Consider the following 27318-nt stretch of genomic DNA (forward strand, 5'->3'; position numbering starts at 1 on the left):
TTTTCAATATATTCATATTTAAAATGTTAAGGATGTATTATTTAATTTGTTATTTTATTAAATTAATCTCTCTAAACTAAATAATATAATTTATCAAATATTTTTCAACCTTATTTAATCTATGGTTGACATTAACATCTTTCGGATACACCTCTACATACAATTTTCGTTGTCTATGCGTATCAAGTCTTTCTTTTCCGTGCTTCTTCGTTTACTGTAGAGGTTATAAAAATGGTGCGTAAAATTTTTAAGTTAAAAGTGGTTGATAAAAGTTAATAAATGTTAAAATGCATTTAAATTGCCACAGTTTTGAAGGAGAGCTATTATTTCATTGTAATTTCTCGTAAATGATTGTATTTGGAATGCACGCGTGGTGGTTGTCATGTCAGGCATGTGGTGTGAAGGTGTAATTTTTGGTTTCAGACACGCAAACGCCGTAACGGAGGACGAGCCAAGCACGGCCGTGGACACGTTAAGGCCGTGAGATGCACCAACTGCGCTCGTTGCGTGCCAAAGGACAAGGCTATCAAAAAGTTTGTGATCAGGAATATCGTTGAAGCTGCCGCTGTGAGAGATATAAACGAAGCCTCCGTTTACACCTGTAAGTGCTTATTGTTATTCAGTTTTAGAATGCCTGATAAGCATTAAATAATTTATTTGGTAAATCTTTGACCAAAATTCTGAAGTATCTTGACAATCGCAGCTACGAATCGTAACGTTATCGCGATCCATTGCCAGAAATTGATTTTGGAAATTGTATGTGAAAATATCATTTATTTATTGAATGTAGTTTTGTAGAAAGCCTGCCTTTTATTTCTTTTTGTGTTCGATTATCATTTTATTTCTTAGAATTATAATCTACATTAGAGGTTGAAAAAGCATAGAACATAAAACACGAATTTTAAAATCTTATCTTGAACCTTTTTAGACTAAACAATGTTCAAATAAATAATGTGAACCAAGCCATTAGTCCCATTTTCCCCTTACCCTATGAGTGACTACATTACAACCTCATTTTTATTGTTTGATGAATTATTATACAAAGAAAAGAATATCCTTAGGTTAGTTTTCCACAACAACTCTTGAAAAATACCAATTGAACATAAAACCATTTTGTTACAGCATTCCAGCTGCCCAAGTTATATGCAAAGTTGCATTACTGCGTGTCATGCGCAATCCACAGTAAAGTAGTGCGCAACAGGTCCAAGAAGGACAGGCGTATCCGTACTCCACCCAAGAGCAACTTCCCAAGAGACATGCAGCGTCCGCAAAATGTACAGAGGAAGTAATTTAATAAATTTGTAAAAATCCATTGACTTGTGTTATTTTTGCCCCACATTCTACATAGCTTGAAAAAAATTGTAGTTAGTGGCAAAATCAAATGAGAGATATACAAATGTTTTTACACCATTTAACCCCGAATGGCCCAATCGGACCACGACACAATAGATTTTCTATTGTGTTTGTGATTCCGGGGCCTGAGTTATTATGTAGTAAAAATTTTACTGCTGCTATTAAAAAATTAGTTTTGAGAGAATAAACTTTAATTCATAATTGATGAGAGAATTATGTTCAAGAAATTTTACAATCTTTACTAAAATAAGGGTCCATAGGTCTTACAATAAAATAAAAATTAATTCAGCTAAAATTTATTAATTTCAATGTACAGAATTATACAATACAATGGAGTACCATTTAGTAAAACGAGAGCATTTTGATATACATTTTATTATTTTCATTTTTACATAAGGATCACTAACCCTTATAACCTGTGAATCACAAATCAAATTTGAATTTTGTATTAGTTAACACATTTTCATACTGTGTTCTCTATTTTGCAAAAACATCTATTGTAACTACTTTCTGAGTGGTTATTATAAAAATATCAAAGGGAGATATTTATATTATGAAATTTTATTGATATTCCATTTGTCTTGTCTTGATCCGAACCAGATATTACAAAATTTTCTATCTCTATTTTTGAATATTTTTGTAAAAAAATTCAACTGCATGTTAATTGAAGATTAATTTCCTGATACATACACATAAATCTGTTTAGGGTCAAAAAATAATACTAAGACACCAACGATAATATAATCTGGTGCAATGGATGATGTAATAAAATTGGTACCTACATTGATTTCTATTGAATAAAACATGCTTGTAAAATGGACATAACAAATAGCATTTATTAATATAGAATGGCATTTTATTACAAATAATATTCAATTACTAGTATATGGAAGTAAAAGGGTTATAATACATTGCTTGATCTTATTGTATTAGATCTCTACTTGTCAGAATATTTATTGAAATATAAAAATAGATTACTACAATCTTCATACAGCAAACTTAGCATGCCTAAATAATAAACAAGCCTACACTAATAAATTCAAATTGTTTATGGCCCTTGTAGTTTATATATAGTTTTGGGTAACTTTGTGAAGTCTGGCTTTTCAGCTGTTTCAAGGGCTTGCTTGAGGTTTTTCTCAAACACCTTTTTTGCATCACAGAAGCCTTGTTTTGTTTTGCCAAAGGAATTTGGTCCAGCGGATGTTGGCGTCTCCCTGTAAGGACATTCAAATTAAAAACAGTCATATACAAATAATGATAGAATACAGATTTAAATTATCACTACATACTATCGTTTTCTTAAGACTCGACTTTTAAATAGTTCTGTAAAAAATGAAACAAAAATTGACAAGTTTATATCTGAGCTTTAGGTGCAAACTTATCTCTAGCTTGGTAACATACCTGCCAATATTTCTCATCCTCATTCGAGCTTCAGCTGGCATTTCTTCAGGCTCATCATCATCATCAGTGTTGAACACTGACGCTACTGTTGGCTTAGGCACAACCATTGGTACAGGTTTCGACGACCCACCTAGAGACATCTTAATTGGTGCCTTGGGCTTTGTGAATCCAATAGATATTTTACTAATGCGTGGCGGAGGCGGCGGCGCAGGGACTTCTTCGTCAGAATCCCATGATTCAGGTGAGTGCCTTTGTTTTTCTAAAATAGTTAGATTTTATTAAATTACATAATATTTTCAGAAGGGAAAAACATTTGAAGGTTGAATTAGTTAATCTTCGTACATAATAATGTTATTTTAATTAGTTTTAAGTATTTTCAAGTTCACGCATGTGAACTAATTACGCGTCATAAGTAAATACTTGAAAGGAAAAAGATAAAGCCATCCAACCTTCATAATATGTATCTCTGTCTCGACTCCTGCTATCGGGCGACTTCCTATAGGGGCTCCGTGAATGCTTTCGCGTCGGGGACCTCGACCTGGACCGCGTCTTTCGTCCATAGCTCTCAGCATACCTCCTAGAATCATCACGCGACGATCGAGATGACCCTGCCAATGTAAAAACACTGGCAAAGATAAATAAAGTGCATATCCGTACAAAATGGAACAATTGGCTGCTCTAGCCATCATTTTCTCTAAGTTTAGAGACAAAGTAAAGTTTACCCTTAACTATCGAATACCTTTATAATCTCGGTAACGCTCACTCATGTTTGTGCCTTATACTGTTCAATCATTAAAAAATATTTGATAAACTATTTTCATCTATTCAGGAAGGGAATTATGAATACTTGTGAAATATAAGTATTAAGCGAGCTCGTAAAATCAAGTTTTCAGCTTGGCTTTTTTTTAGATCGCCATATTACTGGTAAACGTCAACAGGCAATGTCATTCAAACGTCATAAAAAAATGATTCGTTCTAAAATGAATGAATGTTATTCGAAAACTTTCTAAAAAAAGAGCCATATTGTCCATATATATTTTCATGAGTCATGTTATAATGGAATATAAATATGGCTTTCTTCGAGTGTAAATACTCGAAATATTATTATAATATTACATTATTTTAAAATTGAATACGAACGAATCCAAGCTCACGTCATGATGTCATTTGTCACATCATATTTGACATCTGCGGATTGTCATACACAGCTGATAACATGTGAGGTTATTTTTATTTTGTGTGTTATTATACAACAATTTACTTATTTCAAAAGAGAGCCCATTTGCGTTAATCTTATAAAATGTTATTATTACCTCGTGGCAAGCGGTTATTCAAGTTATTAAGCAATTCAGCTCTACGATGTCGATGTAAATCTGATCAGATTAGTGCGCCGGTGAAAAACAAACTCAAGGATGGACCAAGTTTAAAGGACTTTATAACAGCTTCTACTGGTGTAACAGAAGTGATAACACATCCTCCTCACATACCATATTTGCCAGATAGTATTCAGGATACGTCAAAACGAAAAGTTTTCTTCGATGTATTTGGATGCCAAATGAATTTGAGTGACACCGAAATTGTGTGGTCAATATTGAAGAAAGATGGTTTTGTGAGGACAGACGTAGAGGAAGAAGCAGATATATTTCTCGTTATGACGTGCGCTATCAGAGAAGGTGCTGAATCGAAGATTTGGTACCGTTTAGATCACTTGCGGGGCTATAAGCGCCGAAGGGCTTTGTCTAAGAACAGGAACAGACCAGTTAAGATCGGTATTTTGGGTTGTATGGCTGAACGGTTGAAGGAGAAACTTATTGAGAAGGAAAAAGCAGTAGATGTTGGTGAGTTTAAGTTTTAGTAAAGTTAGTTAAGTTTGTAGCAACATATTTTGTATTTCATTTATTATCTGGAATAGATTAACAATAATAGGTACATTTTATTGCCACTTGGATTAAACCTGTATTTTACTATAAATATATAAAGCTACACTACCACTCACTGACTCACTGACATCGGTTTTCTCGGAAACTACGTGGAAAGTGGGGGGGATAACGACGTGATCGTGTAGAGGTGCGCCGAGTGACCAGAGGAAAAATATAGCGATCTCGATCCTCTTTGAATACCGAGTGGACCCCTGGTGGTGCGCAGAAACGGTGCCACCTGGAGGGGGGGTGTCTGAAGAAAAAATGCTCGGAACTGGTGGCGATTACCAGGGGTGATGGAAAAATGGGGATTTTCGCGAAAACAAGATGGCCGCCGTACTTTGCCAAAATCGCCGTTTATGAATCCTTACGTCTCAAATTTGGCACACGTGCTCTGTTCGAGCCGGCAAATCGATCGGTGCCCCGTTCGAGTGGCTCCGGGCCCCAGTTTCCAACTTCCATACAACGTAAAATCCAACGGCCCGCGGAAACAGTGCGAGTTGGGTGGGGGGTCCCGGAACTAAAAATGATCACCACCCTGGGACGCTACCAGGGAGCCATAGTGGGTCACTCGATTTTGGAATTTTTCCATTTTTGGCGCAAACATAAAAACGTAAATTTAGACGAGGTGGCGCAACGGAGAAATACACCAATGATGAATTCGTACTCGCCCAGCTCCCAGGATATCCAGAAAAATACGAAATCTTAAACTTTCCCTCATCTCTCGAAGACGGTCAACGGCCCGCGCAAACGGTAGCAGCTACATCTGGGGTGCTCAAACGAAAGTTGGAGTAGACCTCGAGCAATTACCACAGATAGTGAAAAAAATTCAAAATGGCGGAAAAAATGGCCGCCGCCATACAAATGCTAAAACGGCCATCGCTGGTCCGATCGCGCTGAAACTTGGCACAGGGGCTTTAATCGAGCCTCACATTACGTTGGCATACTCATCATCGAGTTTCCATAGCTGGTTTCCGAGTTTCATACAACGCGAAATTCGACGGCTCTCCGAAACGGCGCCAGATAGGTGGGGGGTGTAGAACTAAAAAATGATCAGGAAAATGGGGCGCTACCAGGGCAATGGAGAAATTTCAAATTGGACGCAATTTTTTTTTTTCAAAAATGGCCAATTTTTCAAAGCAAGATGGTGGCGCCGATTACTTTACGATCGGTCTGAAAATTGACTTTTGTGCTCTAATCGGTCAGATTTACAATACTGCATACTCAGAATTTCTTTCCGACCCCCGGTTTCCATTTTCCATACATCACGAAATTCAACGGCTCTCTGAACCGGTGGCAGGTAGGTCGGGGTCGCCGAAGTAAAAAATGCTTCAAAACCTGGTCCGCTTCCAGGCATATAAAAATTTTTGGTAAAAAGCGAAATTTTTTTTTTTCGAAAATTTTGTATGGAAATTTCCATAGTAGGAAGGGTAATTGAATAGCAACGGCAAAAGACGGCGCCGCGGGCTGCTTGCTGCCCGCGCACCGCGCAACCTCGAAGGTCGACAGCCTCCCGGAGTAGAAAATATTTATTAACTTTTGAACTACCGCACGAGCCAAGCGAGCGAAGCGAGCGAATCACGGCAGCGGCTGGCGTAAATATTCAAATAGGTAGCGAGGAGCGAAGCGACGAGCGAGTTAGGTTAACTTTTGAACTACCGCACTAGCCAAGCGAGCGAAGCGAGCAAGTCACGTCAGCGGCCGGCGTAAATATTCAAAGAAGTAGCGAGGAGCGAAGCGACGAGCGAGTTAGGTTAACTTTTGAACTACTGCACTAGCCAAGCGAGCGAAGCGAGCAAGTCACGTCAGCGGCCGGCGTATATATTCAAAGAAGTAGCGAGGAGCGAAGCGACGAGCGAGTTAGGTTACTTTTGAACTACCGCACTAGCCAAGCGAGCGAAGCGAGCAAGTCACGTCAGCGGCCGGCTTAAATATTCAAATAGGTAGCGAGGAGCGAAGCGACGAGCGTGTTAAGTAAACTCTTTAACAGTTTATTATGAAAAGTCACTGCCCGCTATCGATTAGACACCTCAAAATGATGAAATTCGGGGATCACGTTTCAAGAATTTAACCAATATTTGAATAAGTAATTTATAAACAGTTTCGACTGACTGTAGAATCGCTGTTAGCAGATGTAACAAATGGACAGGAAATTCAAATGCATTTTCAAATGACTGAAGATTTCTGTCCTGGGATGAGCCGCGAGCTGCTTGCAGCTCGCGCACCACGCACCCTCGAAGGTATACAGCCCCCCGGAATAGAAAATATTTGAATGGGAAATTTATAAGCACTTCCGATTGACTGTGGAATCGCTGTTAGCAGATATTAACAAATTGACGGGGAATTTTTATGCATTTTCAACTGACTGAAGATTTCTTCCCTGGGATGCTTCGCGGGCTGCTTGCAGCCCGCGCACCACGCACCCTCGAAGGTGGGCAGCCTCCCGAAGTGGAAAATACTTGAATGGAGAATTTATAAGCATTACCGACAGACTTTAGAATCGCTGTTAGCAGATGTAACAAATGGACAGGAAATTCGAATGCATTTTCAAATGACTGCCCTATTGCTTCAACCCAGAGGCAAAAGAGGCTCGCGGGCTGCTTGCAGCCCGCGCACCACGCACCCTCGAAGGTCGACAGCATTTCAAAATAGAAAATATTTGAATTGGGACTTTATAAGCACTTCCGATTGACTGTGGAATCGCTGTTGGCAAATAATAACAAATTGACGGGGGATTTTGATGCATTTTCAAATGACTGCCCTATTGCTTCAACCCAGGGGCAAAAGGGGCTCGCGGGCTGCTTGCAGCCCGCGCACAACGCACCAGCTAGTTTTACTATAAATATAAAATGCTAGTAAATTTAATGTTATAATTTAGATGAAATTTTCCTTGTTGAATAAAAGAAATAACTTATGCAAAAATATCATTATGTGGTGTGTACAATAAATGGTAAATAAATAAATGAATAAAATCTTTATTTGAATTCATACATTAATTTGTCACATTGGATTGAGGTTCAGGCCCCCATGTCTGTGTGTAAAATCACATAACTGTTTTTCTACAGATATAAATATTTACCAAATTGTTCAAGCACATTGCTTTTCACAGTTGCCGGACCAGATAGCTACAGAGATCTGCCGAGATTGTTAGCTCTCACAGACAATGGGCAAACAGCTGTTAATGTGTTGTTGTCTTTGGATGAAACCTACGCTGATGTGGTGCCTGTTAGGTTGAACCAGGATAGTGTTTCTGCTTTTATGTAAGAATTATTATTGTTTTTAATATGCTACAGATATATTTTAACATATAAATTTTTATTTTTCTCTTAATTCGTTTGATTTTTAAAACAATTTGTAGGTAAATAATTCAACCAACAAAGTGTACATTAGTCATTATAATACTTATTGCATTCAGATTTTTTTGCCTTTCTAATATATTATACCAATTTGATCAATAATGGAGATGAAAAAAATAAATTTCCAAAGTTTGTAGAATTTTGCCAATTTAACAACTTGTAACTTTTGTTAACTTTAATTTTTTTACCATCAATCTTGCTTAAACTGTAAACAGTGGCTTCATACTAAGCAAGAAAAGTTGCTTCATACTCAACGAGAAAAATATCTTTATTTTAGTTCGATCATGCGTGGATGTGACAACATGTGCACCTATTGCATAGTGCCGTTCACGAGAGGCCGCGAGAGATCGCGTCCAGTGGACTCCATAGTGGAGGAAGTAGGACAACTATCTGACCAAGGGGTGAAGGAAGTGACGCTGTTGGGACAGAATGTGAACAGTTATAGGGATGTTACGCAGAGGACAGAGAAGTTTGAAACGAATTTAGCGCCCGGTGAGTTGAATGAAATATAATTTTATTAATCACTAGCGGCCCGCCCCGGCTTCGACCGTGGTACATATTTCGCAATGGAAGGTAGCCTATGTTCTTTCTCAGGATCTAAAATTATCTGTGCCAGATTTCATCAAAACCGGTCCAGTAGTTTATGCTTGAAAACCATACAAATATACATACAAAACTATCCTCTTTATAATATGAGTATAGATATTAGTATAGATTACCAATGCCTTGTCAAGTGATAGATAGTTTATACACCAACAATATTGTATTTTGAAACGGCAGTTAAGAAGCCGCCCTATTTTACTTTCACTTATAAAACTGACTTTAGTGGAGTGTGTAAAATGATAAACCTAAAAAAAATAATTTAATAATTTAAATGTGTTTTGTAATAACAATAACAAGTAAGACCTATTCATTGTATATGGATGCGTTACATGACGAATGCACGCTACCTACATAGCATCTCGATAGTCGGTCAAAATATAAAGACATATATCCGCGCACGCGCTGCGAGATGAACGCACGACGTGCGGCTGACGCGACGTTGCCGTGGTGCGTTCACAAAACGACAACGTCGCGTTGCGCGTCGGATTTTGATTGTTCTACGCAAGACAAATGCCTGCGTTTTGAAATCATCAATAATTCACAAAAGCGTGCGTTATTGTGCATGATGAGCGTGCATTTTATGTGGACATAGCAATTAAAAGTTTTTTTTTTTGTAATTTGTTTTCAGTCTTTTACAATGATTTAGTTACTTTATCTGTAGAATTATATGGTTTTATGAAATTAACATAGATTTGTAATTGTATAGGTTTTAAAACAGTATACAAGAGCAAAAAGGGTGGGATGAGATTTGCAGATTTACTAGACAAAGTATCATCTATAGATCCCGAAATGAGGATTCGATTCACAGCCGCACACCCTAAGGACTTTCCTGATGAGGTATGACTTATGAGTTTTTATTTCTGACAAGATTGAACGTAACTATAACTATCCTATTTTAAGAAATTAATTATTTTAAGAAATTCATTCATTATTTTTGAAGTGAAACTTCTTTATCGGGGTTGGAAAAAAAATTTGTGTAACATTTTTTCGTTACGCGTGACATTTTTCCGTTACGCGCCATCTTGTTTTTATCCCTACTACGCGTGGTTGACATATTTCTGTAAAGTTGCATATATAGTAAATTATTTTTTCAAAAAATTAGTGCGTATTATTATACGTGTGCTCGGTACACACGCTCTTTTTTCATTAAACAGGTTTTACAAGTGATAGCCGAGCGTCCCAACATATGTAAATTACTACACCTGCCCGCGCAGTCGGGTTCGAGCGCCGTGCTACAGCGCATGCGCCGCGGGTACACGCGCGACGCGTATCTGCGGCTGGTGGAACGGGTCCGCGGGGTTATACCGAGCGGTGAGTGTGAGTGAGTGAGTGAGTGTGAGTGAGTGGGTGTGAGTGAGTGGGTGGATGTGGGAGTGAGTGAGTGGGTGTGAGTGAGTGTGTGAGTGAGTGGGAGGATGTGTGAGTGAGTGTGTGAGTTAGTGGGTGTGGGAGTGAGTGTAAGTGAGTGAGTGTTTTTTTTTTTTTTTTTTTTTTTATTATAGAGGGAAAAAATACCGTTGAGTATCTCAGGTCTAGATCTGTGACCTGGTATGTCGGTCTCGATCATGGTCTCATGGTCCATACCGACTAAAACAACCCTCTTTCTCCAGTCCGTATCCCCGTGGGATGGCCGTTAGGCTTTACTTCACGGGGGGACGTATAGCATTGCTGCTCTTCCTCTTATTTAGGTATTACGCCACAGCTTTTCGCATCTGCTCCTTGCTTCGTAGGTCTTTTAATACCTCTGTTGCGAAGTTGCTTGTTGCTTCCCATGCTTGTTTTGATGAGAGCATCGCTGCTACTAGCGTTTCAGGACAAACTTCTGCTCCTACTATACTTTTCCAGGTCTGCCGAGCTTCCTGGTAATCTGGACATGCGAAGAATACATGTTCGGCGTTTTCGTCCTGTCCGCTGCATGTTGTGCAGTCTGGAGAGTCTTCGTGTTTGAACCGGTGCAGGTATTCTCGGTAACAACCGTGGCCAGAAAGCATTTGAGTCAGGTAATAATTGACCTCGCCATGATTTCGGTTGACCCAGGGTTTAATTTGCGGGATGAGGCGGTGAGTCCATCTTCCTTTAGTGGAGGTATCCCATATATGTTGCCACCTTTCGACACTCCTTCGTCTTTCATCCCTTTTCAACTCAGCCATTGTGAGTGTTGTGCTGGATTTCTTGCGATTGTATAGGTTCTTCCGTTCTTCTGCTAGGACTTCAATTGGAAGTAATCCTGAGATCACGCATGATGCCTCCACGGACACGGTGCGGAATGCGCTGGCAATACGTAATGCGCTGACCCTGTACGTCGACGCGACCTGTCGTTTGGGTTGTTGTTTTTGCAGCACGTCAGACCAGAGTGGAGCACCATACAGGAGTACCGACGTTGACACAGATGATAAAAGTCTTCTTCTATGTTGTTTGGGACCTCCAATATTGGGCATAAGTCGGGCTAACGTTGTCGCTACCACCGCTGCTTTGGTTGCTATGTGTTCGGCATGATGTTTGAAGTTTAGCCGTGAATCAAGCATTATCCCAAGGTAGCGTACGTATGGCTGCGTTGTAACCTCATAGTTGCCGACTTTGAGTGACATTGTTTCTGTCAGTTTCCTACTGGTAATAAGTACGGCCTCAGTTTTGTGTTTTGCTAGCTCCAATCCAGCAGAGTTCATCCACTCTTGAATTACTTGAAAGGTCCTATCAAATACCCAATTTACTTCCTCCAAGTATTTGGCTACTACCACCAATGCCAGATCATCGGCGAATGCAACGAGTTGTGTTTCACTTGGTACTTTACATTTGAGCAGTCCATCGTACATAATATTCCATAGAAGGGGACCCAGTACTGAACCTTGTGAAGTGAGTGAGTGTGTGTGAGTTAGTGTGAGTGAGTGTGAGTGAGTGAGTGGGTGTGGGAGTGTGAGTGAGTGGGTGGATGTGGGAGTGAGTGAGTGTGAGTGAGTGTGAGTGAGTTAGTGTGAGTGAGTGTGTGAGTAAGTGAGTGTGAGTGAGTGAGTGTGAGTGTGAGTGAGTGAGTGATATAATTGAAGTGAAACCTCTTTCGGCGCGTTGAGATTAAAATTTGAAGGTCAATCAAATCAATTTCATGGCAATTTCATGTCATGGAATAAGGCGACGATTTTGGTATCTTTGAATCTTGCTAAAGAAGTTTCACTTCTGACACGTGTGCTAGGCACAGACACACATAAATGCGAAAGTTTGTGAGGATGTATGTGTGTGTGTGTTTGTTACTCTTTCACGCAAATACTACTGAACCGATTCCAATGAAATTTAGCACACATATAGAGGGTAACTTGGATTCGGGAACGGGAACTATGCGGGTTTTTCTTTGAAACGCAGGCGAAGCTGCAGGCGGAAAGCTAGTATTTAAATATTTGTAATTGTAATTTTTTTCTTATTTTTGATACAGGGTGCTTACTTTTATCAGCTCGCTAGGTACTTTATTTTCGTGAATCGATGAGTTTTTGCAAAAATACATACATAATTTATCTTTGATTTTCGGCGCCTGTTGTTTGTAGACGTCTCAAAATATAGTTTATTAAGATTCATAAATAAATGGGCATTTAACTTATTATTATTTTAATTACAACCAAAAGTTCCTGACGTAACCGCGTCCAAATTGAACGATCAAATATATTTTATAGCTTTATATTATTTATTTATTATGTTTTCATATATTTTCCAGTGGGTCTATCTACAGATATGATTTGTGGGTTCTGCGGTGAAACAGATGAAGAGTTTGAAGAGACCCTCACTTTGATGAAGGAGGTTAATTATAACGTGGCTTTCCTTTTTCCCTACAGCATGAGAGAGGTATGTATATAGCATTTTAGGTAACATTTTTAATATTACTTTCTTTAAAAATATTATTTACAGTGCAAACTTTGTTGAGCTATTATTATTTTTTGTTACATTCTCTTAAAAATCATATCGAGTGTGAATTTGTTTTTATGTATAATCTAAAAAAATCTATTATTTATTTATTTGTATCTTTATTAAAGGTGTTTTAATACGGGGTGCTTCAGGGAGCACCACTTGAGCCTTTGCTATTTCTTACATGAATTAATGACATTACAGAAAACCGCTGCCTACCGTCGCTACCAAGACGACGTTCCTGAAGAGGTTAAAAAAGAGAGACATAATAGAATGATCGAATTGTACAGACGGACATGTCAACAATTAAATGAATTAGAGATTGGCAACATCCACCTTGTTTTAGTTGAGGGAGTGGTACCAAAATCTGGCAAAATTATTGGCAGAAATGAATTCTATTTGAAAGTTCTTTTTGATCAAACTTCTTTGCCCTCAAGTGATGGAAACAGAGAAGTGAAACCAGGGGATTATGTTAGTGTAAAGATAACTTCGGCTAGGTCGTCAGTGTTAAATGGAGAAGCTTTGTATCATACTAGTATTAGGGAGTTTTATAAAGACTTTGGTTGGGCGGATAGGCATAAACTTGTAAATAATTTAGTAGCATAAAAAATAAAAATGATCAAATTAGAAAAAGCCATTTTCATTTTATACCTAAGAATTAATATCATTGAAATAGTTTACTTTTCTACTAATATTTATTCTAATTTCAGCATTGATGATATGGCAGAATTAACATTATTAACAGAAGAAATTAGATACAATAAATGAATAAAATAAAACAAAATTATAGTTATGTCACTTCAAAAGTGCATTTATTGTGTTCAAATCAGTAAAAACGTACCTTAAATGTTAAATACAATAAATATATGCTATATTACTTTACATTAACACGCATTAAAACTATCATACAAAATAAGACTGCGTTATTTTACAAGAATCAGCCTTTAATAACTAGACAAGATAGTTTATTGTGATGGCAACAATTATTAATATTTGTACTTGTGAAATTGTGATTTTTCACATGTTTGGTCAAAGTAAGTTAATAATTAATAATATAATATTATTATTGTAGGTTTTTTCATTAGTAAGTGTAGTCCATGGTATTAGAATACAAATTATTTTAGACGGATTCATTTGTGTAATGTAAGGTTAGGAAGCGTCTATTCTTCTAGTAGGTATATAGATAAGTGATTCTTGTCGGAAATCGCAAAGAGCTTTTATCAGTCTGTAATATTTTAATTCTTTTTATACTGACTTGAGTAAATATTTACTTTGACCAGACATGCCTATTTATGTATTTGTGTTGGTGCCCGTGATATAAGTCTAAAGTGAGTGCGTATTTACGCCAGATATGATTTAAAATCTCTCAATAATATTCCAAATTCTTCTTATAGTGTCACCTGTGAGTGTCACTTAAAGTTAAGAAAATGCTGGTGGCTAAATTCGAAGACTTCTTTATTCACTTTACTTGCAGGATTACAGAAGTATTACTCCATTAAACAAATTGCTTTTATAAATAGGTATATAATGTTTTCTCATCTCAAATACACAATTCAATTTTGGTTATCAAAATTATACAAAAATAGTGACTCTTAATAGCTTAGTATTATTATACATGTACATATTTTTAAAACAATTTTAAAATCCACTATGTTGTCCATAAATGTTCTCACACTAACAATTTTATTTAAAACTAGCGGTCCGCCCCCGCTTCGCCCGTGGTACATATTTACGTTTTCTCTACATAAAAACCATCCTCGTACTTCAAGGAATATAATAGAAAAGAATTATCGAAATCGGTTCAGCCGTTCACACGTGATGCCATGACAACGCGAAACGGGTGCAGACCCGCCGCCTTTTTATAGCTCCCGCCGCGAAGCGCGTCGAACGCGGCAACTGACACACAAAAATAATCCTTATGGCATGATTCTGTATTCACGCGCGATGACTTATAGCGTATTTCATGTATAACTTTGGTGTTTCTACACCGATTTACATGATTCTTTTACTATAACCTGCCCAGGAGTATGAAGAATAATTGTGCCAAATTTGGTTAAAATCCGTCGTGTAGTTTTTGTTTCTATAACGAATATACAGACAGACAGACAGACAGACAAAAATTTTACTGATTGCATTTTTGGCATCAGTAGCGATCCCTTATCACCCCTTCATAGTTTTTTTTTAATATATTTCATGTACAGAATTGGCCTCTCTACAGATTTATTATAAGTATAGATGAAAGCTCGGCCGTAATATTAAAAGTGCGTATAAAATGTGGAATACATAACTATTACTGGGATTATACAAATAGATTGTTCTTTAAAAAAGACCCATATTGTAATTAACAATGTAAATTTCTTTAATGTATGCATGAAATATAATAAGATCTAGTTAAACATTTCGTCGAAAATGCATCCCTGCAATAAACGATTCTCATTTAGAAGCGTATTCTACACAAGGCTTGAGGCGCCAATCTGTCCATCTTTACCGTTCATAACATTCACTCTTTGTCCAGAGAGATTATCTTCTACGTGTCCAGAAAGACTCGGTGACGGGCCCTGCGAACTGCCATAAACTTTTGTACTATAACCGGAGTCATTATGCGACTCTCTGTCTGTTTGGCTTTGTGTTTCTGTTAAATGCGTGTTTATAGCGAGAGACTGCAGTCTGCTGTGAAGTAAATTGTGGTCTGGCTTCCTCAATCCGTGAGGGTTTCTTCCAAAGTTGGGATACATTGGTGGACGGTTATCGTAGTAACCTCGAAAGTGCTCGTTTTGATTAGCTATCTCAACCTCTGTATTTTGATCCAAATGCTCGCTATAGCAATGAGGTATTCTCTCTATTTCACGGATGATGTGGTCCTGCATCATAGCGTTGAAAACTCCTGTTTGATGGTGGTATATAGGGTTTCTGCTTCGACTTTGTGGCTGCGCTTGAGGTAGACCCGGTTCGTTATAATCGTATTGATTTTGACAATTATACTGTGGCATGGGCAGACCGTTGTCGATCATGTCTCTGTATGGCATTTGATGGTGAACTTGTCTGTTGGGTATTTCGTGGAAGTAAGCGTCTTTCGGAATCATGCGTACGTCGTGCGGGTAGGACTGGACTTGCGGGGCGGGTGATTGCGATTTAGTGGACATCGTTTCATAGTTTGGAAGAGGTAAAGTTTGAAGCAGATTTGTATTGCGCATAGGGCCGGGTTGATTAGTAGTCCTTATAGGATTATCTTCTTCATCACTACTTTCAGAGTTATTATCGTTTTCCTTAGGTGGACTTTGAAATGCTTTTCTCGTTGGGAACGGTATGAGATTATGTAGGCTAAATCGTTTGGTTTTCGGTGGTTTTTCCTTTAGAACGGGAGCGGGCCGCTGCGGCTGTTGTGGCATCTTCAATATTGGCTGTATCGGTTGTGGTTTACTCGGCATTGCTTGTTCTCTTTCAGGTACTTTTATAGATAATGGCAAACGTTCAGGCGAAGTACACCTTTGATGGTGTTCCACTTGCGCTACTAATTCTTGTACTGATTTTCTTGGCTCCCTTTCAATATTGCTTTCTTGTTGATTCACAGGCTTAGTTAATCTAACGTACCCGTCCTGTGATATATCTAAGGATTGTGAATTTCTATTTAATACATCTGCCATTTCTTTTTCCAACATAACTCTCTTTCGTATATCATCTGCAGTTCTTTGTAGCACTTGACTTTTCCACGCAGGCACGTTTTGGGAACTTTCATACTGACTTCTATGTTCAGTTTCAATATCATCTGTTTGACTAACTGGAGACTTCATACTGTTTGGTGATAATGGTTGAGATTGTCGACCGGGTGATACATATCTCTCTCTATCACTTACACTTGCTCCGTCATTTGATACAGGCGATTGAGATACTGATACTTTATTTGACTTGACGTGTATTTCTGCTGTTACATTATGTGTCGAGTCGGTAATACAAGTCATATGAGGCGCTACACTTAGAGGTGATCGGGAACATCTGCTGGGTCCAGCATCTAAATGATCACTGCTTCTTGAATTCTTAAGAATATGTTTTCGCCTTGGGCTGCGAGGTGATCTATCTAAACCTTCAGTGCTTTTTGACGTGGCTTTACAATCCATATCTTTGGTATGGCATTCATAACGATCTGAGCCGTCGTTGAAGTTTTTAATTAAATGATTAACTGTTCCCCATTCTGCATTTGCATCTAAGAGTTCTAAGCTTCTTGTCCTTTTTATCGGTGGTATGTCTAACGATCCCTTTGGACTAAAGTCTAATTTCTTTACTCTTTCTGATGCTCGGAACATCATACCTCGGGTTAACCATTGCTCTAAATGTTTATGCCTTTCTTTGCACATAGCTCGTTCTGCTGCTACGAACCGTGTTAATTCAGATATCTGTCCCTGTGTCTTCATTTCCAAATCTGTGACTTTTTGGTCTAGCCTCTCATGCGCTCGATCTATGTGTTTCTTTAAGTCTTTTTTATCTCCATTAAGTTTATCTTCCATGTGCTTAAAGAACGGTGCACAATAACAAGTGTATCCTGCTCCAATTGGACCCTTCTTTATATTACCAGCTAAGTCCAAATAATACTGTTCGCCTTTCTTCAACGGTTCGGTGGGTAGGGAACTTAGCTTAGGTTTAGGGAAATATTTTGGATCAGGATAATAATGGCAACCGTAAGGTGACCACTGAACAGGAGGAGTTTCGAAATGAACATTCTTCTTCTTCTTTTCTTTACTTCTGTCTCTCTTCTTGCCATCATCCGGTTCATCGATCCCGCGTTCTTTGCTTTTATCTCTTTGCTTTTCTTTCTTTTTTGGTTGTTTCGCTACTGGTGTGTTGAGTATAGCGATAATTTCATCCAACCCTTTTCTAGTAGCGATATCTCTGGCGGTTTCACTCTGGTGGTTTCTTAGTGACTTATCGCAACCAGCTTCGAGTAATATCCTGGTCAATTTCCTCCTTCCCATTGCGGCTGCTATGTGTAGAGCGGTGTCTCCGTTCTTATTTTGTTCGGAGACTCTGCACTGGGCAGAAATAAGGATCCGCGTGACACCGGCGTGACCATAGCGCGCTGCCGTGTGAAGTGAGGTGTCTCCATACTGAAATAACAAGCAAATTGTTAACTTTTCGCTATACCAGAATACAGATATCAATACTGAGTTATTAAATTATGATATTTCGGTCTACTTGAAATAGCGGGTTTAAAGTCAATCGGCTCCAATAGATACTTGCATTGTTCTGTAAATCAGGCGGTGCGCCAGCCAATAGTATTTCTCTAGCAGACTGATTATGTCCGTTCTGTGTCGCGAGGTGTAACGGTGCGAAACCGGCCGCGTTGCGCACGCGCAGGTCGCAGCACCGCGACAGGAGCGCGACGCAACGTGAATAGCCTTTCCATGCTGCTTCGTGGGCTGCTGTGTTGCCGTGCTGAAAAATATATGTGCATATTAAAATATACATTAATTTAAAAAAGAGCATATGTTCCAAGCACACGTGTCAGAGGTGAAACTTCTTAGGCAATGTTTAAAGATACCAATTAATGGTCGCCTTATATATACCTATAGAGAACACACGCTATACCTATAGAGAATTTCAAACGATTTTTTTTCCAGATGAAATAATTAAAGACTAGGTACCTATAGTTAGTTTATAAATTAGGGAAAATAAAGCAACAATTTAGCAAATAAATAAGGTAAAATAAATTCATGATTTATCTATATATTAGTTAATTTACCAGGTTATCCTGTTTATTTGGATCAGCTCCCTGCTCCAGCAGCAATTTGACGACCTCCACGTGCCCATCTGCGGCGGCTCTCTGCAACGCACTGCACCCATTCTGAAATTTATTGATTGAAAATGAATTTTGCATCACTGCGTAGTATAAAACAAAGTAGCTTTCTCTGTTCCTATGTTCCGATATTCTCTAAACCTTTAAAACTACGCAACGGCTTTGATGCGGTTTTTTAATAGGAGTGATTCAAGAGGAAGGTTTTTTAGTATATAATTTAAAAGGTTTTAGGCAAAGCGGGCGAAGCCGCGGGCGGATAGCTAGGTATATTACAACTGTGTTCTTTAGTGGGGATAAAGGAATAACTGAGAAAATAGTTCGATGATATTTACTTCTAATGTAACTATGGAAGGAAAAATACATGTCCTATCCATACTGAAATATTGCTCTTATGTGTTCAATACATTGAATGTGTTTACAACGTTTTTTAAAAATAACGGTAACTAATTTCAGATAACAAGCCAGCTAACAGTGTCCATCGTTCGTACTATTTTACAAAAAACGATACATGTTTTTATTAGAGATTTAATAATAATAAATGATACACATTCCTCAACTTTCCTAATACAGTTACGTTATCAAGCTGCTAAGGCTATAATTATTACATAACTGTGTAGACGTTACGAAATGTCAGCCGTTTGACGTGTCACAAAAACAAGATGGCCGATTCAATATGGAGCACCTGTTTAACGAATTGTTTTTCCGAAGCGTAGGCTCAGAATGAACTGTTTTGTAGTGTTGCATGTCTTAAACTTATATATAAAAATGAATCGCAAAATGTGTTGGTAAGCGCATAACTCGAGAACGGCTGAACCGATTTCGATAATTCTTTTTTATTATATTCCTGGAAGTACGAGGATGGTTCTTATGTAGAGAAAACGTAAACATATAGTAGTTTAGTTTAGTAGTAGGTTAGTATACCACGGGCGAAGCCGGGGCGGACCGCTAGTTGTATATATTTGCAGTATTTGATGATTGTTTGTTAGTATATAAGATCGATTATTATATGTACTTGGATACAAAACAGCATTTATTACCTAATTGAGGGTGCGTTGGTACTAAAATAAATTAGGTTCACAGTGCTCTACAATTTCGACGTCCTTCCTTTGATTATTATTGGCTAGATATAGGTACATAATATGATCTATTCCTTTAATTGATTAAGAAGAACTGTCTTTTGTTATTTAATTTTCAGTATGGCCTTAATACAGGATCTCTAGGACATTAAACTCATGAGTTATGCACATAAGTTCACTAAATCATCGTTAACTTTAGTTGTGTGAATAAAGTTTTGAAATCGGAATTTCTTGAAAACTTCAATGCCATGATAAGTAGACAGTACACGGTATGGTTGACATTGCAGATTTGTTGGCAATAAACAAACGTCTCCGGAATTTTCCCGACATCTGTTCTCGAACCTTCTTTTATTTAAATTATCCTTTATCCCACATAAACAATGCGAATGTTGTTTTTCAACGATTACTCGCGGCGGTAGTCGTAAACTTTGTCTGGGTTTATGTAAGGGAACCGACCATGTAATTGGGCTGTAAATCGGTCGATTCAGTGCATTTCTGAACGAGTCTGATTCGTTTAATTTATGGTGGATTAAACGGCACAATACGGTGGACGTTTTATCTATGTAACCAATTAAGAGAGGGACAACAAAAACGTACCTTACTAATAAGGGCATATACACATATGCAATTAAAAAAGGTACCTATAATCTAACTAGGTATTTAAGTGTGACATTTTTATTTATCAAATATAATTTTCCAAAAACTTCTTGACTCTTGTGACCGAATAATACTTATAAGTACTATTTTTAAGCGAAAACTTCAAAATCTGGAATATTTCATTTTTAAATACATATGTGCCTAATGCTAAGGCCTAATGCAATATGTAGATGGGTAAGTATGTAAATATTACTAGCTTCATTAGGTATTTCCATAAAAATAGAAGAATAATCGACCTTTGTATTTTTCTATACAGGGTGTCCCACTATTGGTATACTAAGCGCGAAGGGACTTGTAGTTTTGCATACACTGATCACGTAAAAAATACTTAAACAAAAAAATTACGTCAAAAATTTTTTGCTAAATTTTTCCTGAAAATCCATGTTTTCTTCTCTAGCTTCGCGCAGCCGGCATATACCGCTTCTCTAATGTGAACATTTCATCTATGAAAACATAATCTTAAACGATAGCTCACTTGCTGGTGGCAAAGTTAGGCGGGTTGCTTGTTAGGGGTGTACACATAGAGTTTTAAGAATTCATCTATTTGAAAAAAAAATGCGTCTGGAATTTTATAAGTATTTTTTACGTACTCAGCGTATGCAAAACTATAACCTCCTTTGAGCTTAGTATACCAACAGTGGGACACCCTGTATATGTGAGTTTTACATGCAGAAATTCTCGTGGGAAAGAAAAATTCCAGGCAGATTCTAATAAAATAATATCAGACTAGCGACGCACGGTAGAAAAATACTAGAATTATAAATGTAATAAAACGACAATAATAGTGCTTTCAGTTTTATATAACTTTACATTATTATTACTTAATTAATACTTAATAATACCTTACATTTTTCTTAGAAAGATTGGTTTCACTAACATAGGTATGTAAAAAATATTTCTAAGAATATAGTTTTGCCAAGAAGAATCGATTAGTCCCGGTATTTTTTTTTATAAAATCGTGTATTTTATCTAAAATAATAAGGTTAAAAGTAAGTATAAAATGTTTAATAGCTTCGTTAAATCAAACTTAACAATCGCAAAATTTTTCTAAGTTAAATAAAAACCGTATCTATTCTGCTAACTATTTTATAAAATCAATTTTCGATTCCGATTCTTAAAATATTTTAGTGCTCTGATCGCAAATAATTGTAATTTAATTAAAGAAAAAATACAAAAGTACTCGATAGTAGGTAATGTTTTGGAAGGTCTTATAATTTTTTTATTACAAATTATACCTAAGTATAAGTATCATCAATTCGATAGTCAACCAATTACAGAAATAAACTAGCTGTTTCAATGTTTTCCATATTTTATTCTGAGCTTCATTTAAAAGAAAAAAGTTTTTTGCTATCCAATATCGTCTGCTACAACGACTAATTTAGCATTATATTATCTGTGCTAAATTACGAATACATATAATAAATAATGAAAGATACTTATACAAAAACGTTAAATACACTCCAGTAAATACACAAGACATTCCAATAGATTGTGTTATACCCGTAATCCCAAACCCATTTTATGAAAACAGAGGAAATTTTCTATAAATTAGAGTCGATTGAGATGCTTGCGGGACTTGATGACATTCATATGCAGACATTACAATTCACAACTGTATACCTATTTGTTTTCCTTGGTAAATAGTTTTATAATAGATACCTTATAACTGAAATAATTCGAAGTACCTATGGTATATTTTAGCTTATTTCTTACTAGAAGCAGATTCAGTAGATACTTTTTGTTGTGAAAATAAAACTGCAAACAGGATGTATCAACTCAATTACTTACATAACATTATTTAGGAGGAGAAATGCTCTACGGCGGAGAACCATAAGTGGTTAAAACTCGCATATTGGTAGTATTTACTATTTGTAATATTAGTTTTTAGAATGAAGAATACGTAAAATTCTTTCATGTCTTCCATTTTATTGCGTCTTTAGAAAGCATAACACTTCAGATCTTTATTTTAGTTAACTGAAACGCACTTGAGAAGTTAATCTTTGCACTTTGCATAATAATAATTGTCAAGATACGTGCAGAAATTATGAACGATCTTGTCCATACTCACATACGATAATATTTCATTCAACTCAATTAAAGATTGCTATAAAATGCTGTTATTCAATTATGAGGCCCGTTTATGAATATATTACAGGTTTTACAACAAAATGCCTTTATTATAAGTTTTTAACCTCTTTCAACACTATTTGAAAGCGAACATTAAACAAGCGGCTAGGTAATTAAAAGCCGGTTATAAATTCAAATTTGTTTTTGAACGCAAAAAGGGGCTCGATCAAGTTTCGGTTTTTAAATTTAAATTAGTCTATTTAGATTATGTAAAATGTAGAATTGGGTGAATTAGTGTACATAAATTATTTAAAAATTGTACATTCACAATTGCGTACAAATGAGAGCAACAAAAGATTTGTTTATTATCTTAGGGTAGGTAATAAAGAACGATGTCAACACTTTAGTTTTCTTATGGAAAGGAACGCTCTGCTCAATTCTAATAAAATATGTAGAAGCTATCAAATTAAAATAGCGTATCAAGAGCAAAACATACAGTTAAAAAACATGTTCGTTACATTAAAAATTAAAATGCTTTAAACGATCGTAAATGCATACATGTTTTTTACGTTTTTATTATAAGTGTTTCTCATTAGAACAGGAATTACAAGCATTTAAACTTTTTCTTTCATTCAACTAAAGTCTGAACTCTTACATAACCTTAAAATGATTTTTACGGTTGTAGGAAACGGTATATATACTTAATCACTTTCATTTTCTTTGTAAACGGAAGCTTTTAATGTTATTAGTGAGGCTGCTATAATTGGAAGCAGAAAGCCTTTTAAAGTAATGGTACCTACAAATAAATACGTTATTTGTGTTTAACGGGCAATGCGTGTTTACTATTACTAGTTGTAATGTTTTTTTAGTTTGTCATCACGATTACTGCATTTTGATATCTAGTTAGAGTCCCGTGGGAATGATGTGTTAGTTTCTTAAATATTTTGTAAGCTTAACAAAATAAACTTCTCGTTCTCAAGATCTCAGGCGTGTATTCATGTCGCGGAAGAATTCTAACAAATACCCGCGGCCCCATCATTAAAGCGGCTCGACGGAACACAGTGGGGTTTTAGTCGGTAAGAACCCGACATAACCCACGGCTCCTTCCCCGGGGGCCGTGGGTATCTTTGGAAGATTTCCCCACTATAAAAAAGGCGTGTATTCATCGTTAATCACAATTAGAAGAGGTTAAAAAATGGAATGAATACAGAAAAAAAATATAAAAGCAGTTTCTATCAAATTGTCAAATGTTTTATTCATAGTACATTTTATCTCGACCACTATTAATCAGAATGACTAATTTAGGCTGGTTTTGAATTGATCGATCGCGCTGTAAGCTGACTATTCATAGACAAAGATTATATTTTATCTGTGGCATTTTCTGGCAATTTTTAAGTAGATTATTTATATTCAACTTAAAAAATGTTAAGAATAAACCTCCGTCGTTTTTTTAAATTTATCTAAAATGTTTATATTGTTAGATACATAAGAACGTAGAATAAAAAAAAATGTTTACGTACACTGAATGAGCGACATACATTAAAATGGATTTTAACTTCTTGGTTCAAATTTTTACAGCACAATATAGTACGACATAAAAGAGATGAAATTAATTATTTTGGAACTAATTCGTTTTTCATTACCTGGCAACCCTGAATTGGCAATGTAGCTGTCAAGTTGAATAAAAATTTTTTGTTTTTTTCGTGAAGTGGAGAATTATTGAGATAAAATTGTTATTTAGAACAAGAAATTTAAATAAAAAAGGAGTCATCATGAAAAAGGTTAAACGTAGCGGTGTCCGTGATGTGGTGTATAAAGTTTTTATTCGGTGTTTGTCCGAATTTCAAGCTGGAAATTTATTGACTGATTTGGAAAACGTTTACAAACGTACATCAGAATATACCGGTGAGATTCCATTTATTTTTGCTCAGTACTACGTAAAATAGAATATTCCATTAGTGACGAGTGTTTAATGTATGTATGTATGGCGATTATTACGTTTTCGCAATTTAATTTGAGGTTATTTGTATGTAAACAAAAACTAGTTTTTATAGTGCGACCAGCACAATTTGAGTCAAGAAGTTATATCCAATCCAACCAGCCTCAAATAAAGTACCTAGTTTAGATTTTACTACATAGTATAGTGATAACTGTTTTCATACAGCTATCTATCTATTAATCAATCAAACCATAAGAAAAAAAATCATATTTACTGTATCATATTTACAGATACTGAAGATGCCGCGTACCCTCTTGCCAGTACTTCGAAACAGATTGATGATCAGTCCTTTGAAGGAGTAGAATATTTAAATTTTGATGAATTATATTAATGTACAAAATTTATCTACAAAAAAAATAAAAATATGTGGTTTTCAAATCGCCTTGTTTTTTTCTACCCGACGGACCCAGAAAGAGGGTAATGTTTTTGAGCTGCATGTATGCTTGTTTGTTTGTATGTTTGATTCTATGTGCGCCTCTGCAGTCTAAACACTTGACCGATTTTTATAAAATAACTAATTCCAAATACATTTAAGTAAAATTTGACCTAGGTAGGTCAATTAAAATACTAATGTATTTTTGTCTTAAATATTTTACACTATTGCTACAATGAAACAATTATAACGGTTTAAATCGCGGTATTTATTTTAGATTATATTATATAGATTTTTGGATTTTTATTCTATAGTATCAAGATCGCTTGCGTCGCAGTATCAGTGTTGCTATATGAGCGACGGTGGCGCCCTCATTTATTTTCATCTCTTTTGTGTCGCACTGTACATACATATTATATGTACAATAGATAATAAAGAGAGAAACTATATTTATGTTTTTCACTCTTTCAAAAAACAGGTGAACGATTTGTAAGAAACTTTATACAAAGCTAGATAGTGTATAGGAATACTAGGTACATAGGCTACTTTTTTTTGTGTGGTGTTTCTCAATGTTAGCCAGAAGGGCTTCTACATTTTAACGCGGACGCGGTGGTGAACTGAAGGTTCACCCTGGTAGCGACATGCACAAGGGCGTCCCCCCTTGACGGGGATCTCGAACCTCGGCTTAGGCTGTCGCTTGAGTGGAGGAGGCCAGTAGGGCCCTAATCGGACGGGAGGCTACTTTTTGCTTGAGTAGTTCCCTACCGTGTCAGTGAAGCTACGGGCTCTATAGCAATTTACGTAAGTTATATATTTAGTAACACTTCTTATGGATTAGTGCCTAAGTAGTCACGAATAACACATAATCAATCATATTTGAATGAGATCAGGAAATGATGTGCAGCGGTTCTTAACACAAGATGGCTGCCTTGCAGGAAAAACATTCGATGAACAGAATTTAAATTAGGTGATTATGTTCACCGTTTCGTAAGCGTATCGATTATCGATATTAATGTTCAACATGTAGGTAAAAGTATATTTATAGTTAAGTAAATATTATCTACGATTTTTGTTGGAAAAAAAGTTTTTTATGATTGAAAATTTTAGAAAAATAGCGTAAATTTTATGACTCTATCAGAGTTAAAAAATATTAACATACATTATCTAAATATGTACAAGGTATTATATAGTGTTAATAGAATTTCAAGAATCGACACCTATCTATATGCTTACAAACCACATTTTTTTATTTGAATATCTTTGCCTTTTAAATATTGAAAAACTAATCTAACACGTGTTTAAGATAACGCACATAATTGGCATAACTACTAACTATTATATTTGTATCAATTTATCATCTAATATTCTACAACCAATTTCTTCACCTGGGCTTCTATAAGCATTGCTTTCTCGTCATATAAAAAAAAAATAAGTTACCTGCCACTGCTTCTTAAGAAATCTTCAAAGAAAACCCGTAAGGGAAAAGACTAAGTACTCTAGTATTTAATTTAAACTACAAACGACGTCGAGGGCAGAAGCAAGCTTGTGGGACACAGACCCGTTATTTTAACGTACGATCGCAATTGTACCCGTTTCCCAGTCACTGTATTCTTAAACATGGTAATAGGGAAATAGAATAACTAACAAGATCTTATTAAAATAGTACCTATTAGTTACTTAAATTAGATAGTTTCTTAGTTGTTGTATCGTATTTGCTTTACCTATAGGTATTAAGACTGACATAGTAATCAATATTATTATGCGGCATTGCGGCTTCAAAAGAGGGTTAAAATAAATAGGATTAATAACTCTCGTGATTGCAATTCCAGTTTTTAATGTATTACAATTACACGTTATCTGTAAAAACTGAAATTTATGCTTAAAATCTTTCAATGAATAGATATTACGAAATCTTGATATATAGATACATTACGAGCAAACAAAAGATTTACAATAGATAAAGTAAATGTAACCATATTATACCTATCTATTCCACATAAATCATTTCACAAAACAAACGCAGCCTTTCATTCCTCCCCCATAAATTGTAGGCATATTGAAAGAAAGCTATTTCAGACCACAGACAGACCGACAGGTCATTATAGTATTTACAAAACAATTCTGCCACGGAGCATGCTTCGGAATACAACTTCGGTTAATGCACACAATCTAATATTGAAAAGCACTGCAGCGTGAAACTGTGAAATACCTTCGACCACAATGTTTATTTTTATCTCGAATGCCTTAAAGGTTAATTACTTTAAATGTAAAATGTCTCAGTCCGGGCCAATACATATTAATTAAGTACCTAATTGGACATGGAAAGTTTTTTTGTCGTTTAATTTGGAAATAAAAGAGGTATACAAACTCTTTACTTTCAAACTTTTTGTCGTGTGGATTTTTTCAAGTGTTAAATGAGTGGTCCCTTTTTTAACCTTTTGAACGCCAATGACATCTATAGATGTCATGCGCAATCGTGCCCTGTGCGCCAACGACACCTATACATGCCAAGAAACAGATCATAGATAAATACAAAATAAACATATTAAACCTTTACTTTTACGTGTTTTATTTATACAGTTTATGAACTGAATCCCCAGTTATTACATAATTGTACACAGTAAACAAAATTGCCAAGTAGTTATTCAAATATTTGATGACAAAAAATAACTTAATTAATGGCTAAAAAAGCATGTTCTCTCGCGCCAATGACATGTATACGTGCCTACTAGTGATGTAGTGTAATATTCAAGTAACTTCATTAAAATTTCAGCGAAATTACTCTAATTCGCTTCATTTTTGTAATAACTACAAAAAAAATATATAAGCTTAGTCACT

General features: G+C 36.2%; 5 protein-coding genes and 1 long non-coding RNA gene across 6 annotated transcripts in view; 3 read left to right on the forward strand and 3 right to left on the reverse strand.

The window, feature by feature from the left end:
- LOC149481325 (uncharacterized) overlaps positions 1 to 27318 on the reverse strand; it is a 350361-nt gene that overhangs the window by 99882 nt on the left and 223161 nt on the right. The window lies entirely within an intron of this gene.
- On the forward strand, positions 128 to 1312 carry RpS26 (ribosomal protein S26). The gene is made up of 3 exons (XM_089705504.1): positions 128 to 234; positions 424 to 601; positions 1123 to 1312. The coding sequence occupies exons 1-3, from the start codon at positions 232 to 234 to the stop codon at positions 1287 to 1289; spliced, it is 348 nt and encodes a 115-aa protein (XP_089561630.1). The 5' UTR covers positions 128 to 231; the 3' UTR covers positions 1290 to 1312.
- Positions 1638 to 3693, reverse strand: LOC149481332 (PEST proteolytic signal-containing nuclear protein-like). Its single transcript, XM_089705432.1, has 4 exons — positions 3494 to 3693; positions 3204 to 3362; positions 2755 to 3013; positions 1638 to 2567 (listed from the first exon to the last, which is right to left on the reverse strand). Exons 1-4 carry the CDS (start codon positions 3519 to 3521, stop codon positions 2402 to 2404), a joined length of 612 nt encoding a protein of 203 aa, XP_089561558.1. The 5' UTR covers positions 3522 to 3693; the 3' UTR covers positions 1638 to 2401.
- LOC149481333 (mitochondrial tRNA methylthiotransferase CDK5RAP1) lies at positions 3931 to 13156 on the forward strand. The gene is made up of 7 exons (XM_089705431.1): positions 3931 to 4592; positions 7783 to 7933; positions 8307 to 8521; positions 9339 to 9469; positions 9787 to 9943; positions 12333 to 12460; positions 12725 to 13156. The coding sequence occupies exons 1-7, from the start codon at positions 4055 to 4057 to the stop codon at positions 13124 to 13126; spliced, it is 1722 nt and encodes a 573-aa protein (XP_089561557.1). The 5' UTR covers positions 3931 to 4054; the 3' UTR covers positions 13127 to 13156.
- Positions 14770 to 27318, reverse strand: part of dgo (ankyrin repeat domain containing protein 6 diego) — a 65100-nt gene continuing 52551 nt past the window's right edge. The window contains exons 3-5 of the mRNA XM_089705536.1: positions 18255 to 18356; positions 17753 to 17947; positions 14770 to 17619 (exon numbers count right to left, since the gene is read on the reverse strand). Coding sequence (XP_089561662.1) covers positions 14971 to 17619; positions 17753 to 17947; positions 18255 to 18356 — 2946 coding nt within the window. The 3' untranslated portion in view covers positions 14770 to 14970. The remainder of the gene's footprint in view (positions 17620 to 17752; positions 17948 to 18254; positions 18357 to 27318) is intronic.
- Positions 25025 to 27318, forward strand: part of LOC149481335 (uncharacterized) — a 48156-nt gene continuing 45862 nt past the window's right edge. The window contains exon 1 of the mRNA XM_089705632.1: positions 25025 to 25281. The gene's annotated coding sequence lies outside the window, so the exon portion shown is untranslated. The remainder of the gene's footprint in view (positions 25282 to 27318) is intronic.

Source organism: Colias philodice, chromosome 17 (genome assembly GCF_061535455.1).
Source record: "Colias philodice isolate Cphi_HAF_F1 chromosome 17, ilColPhil1 Martin Lab GWU primary, whole genome shotgun sequence".
Lineage (NCBI taxonomy): Eukaryota > Metazoa > Arthropoda > Insecta > Lepidoptera > Pieridae > Colias > Colias philodice.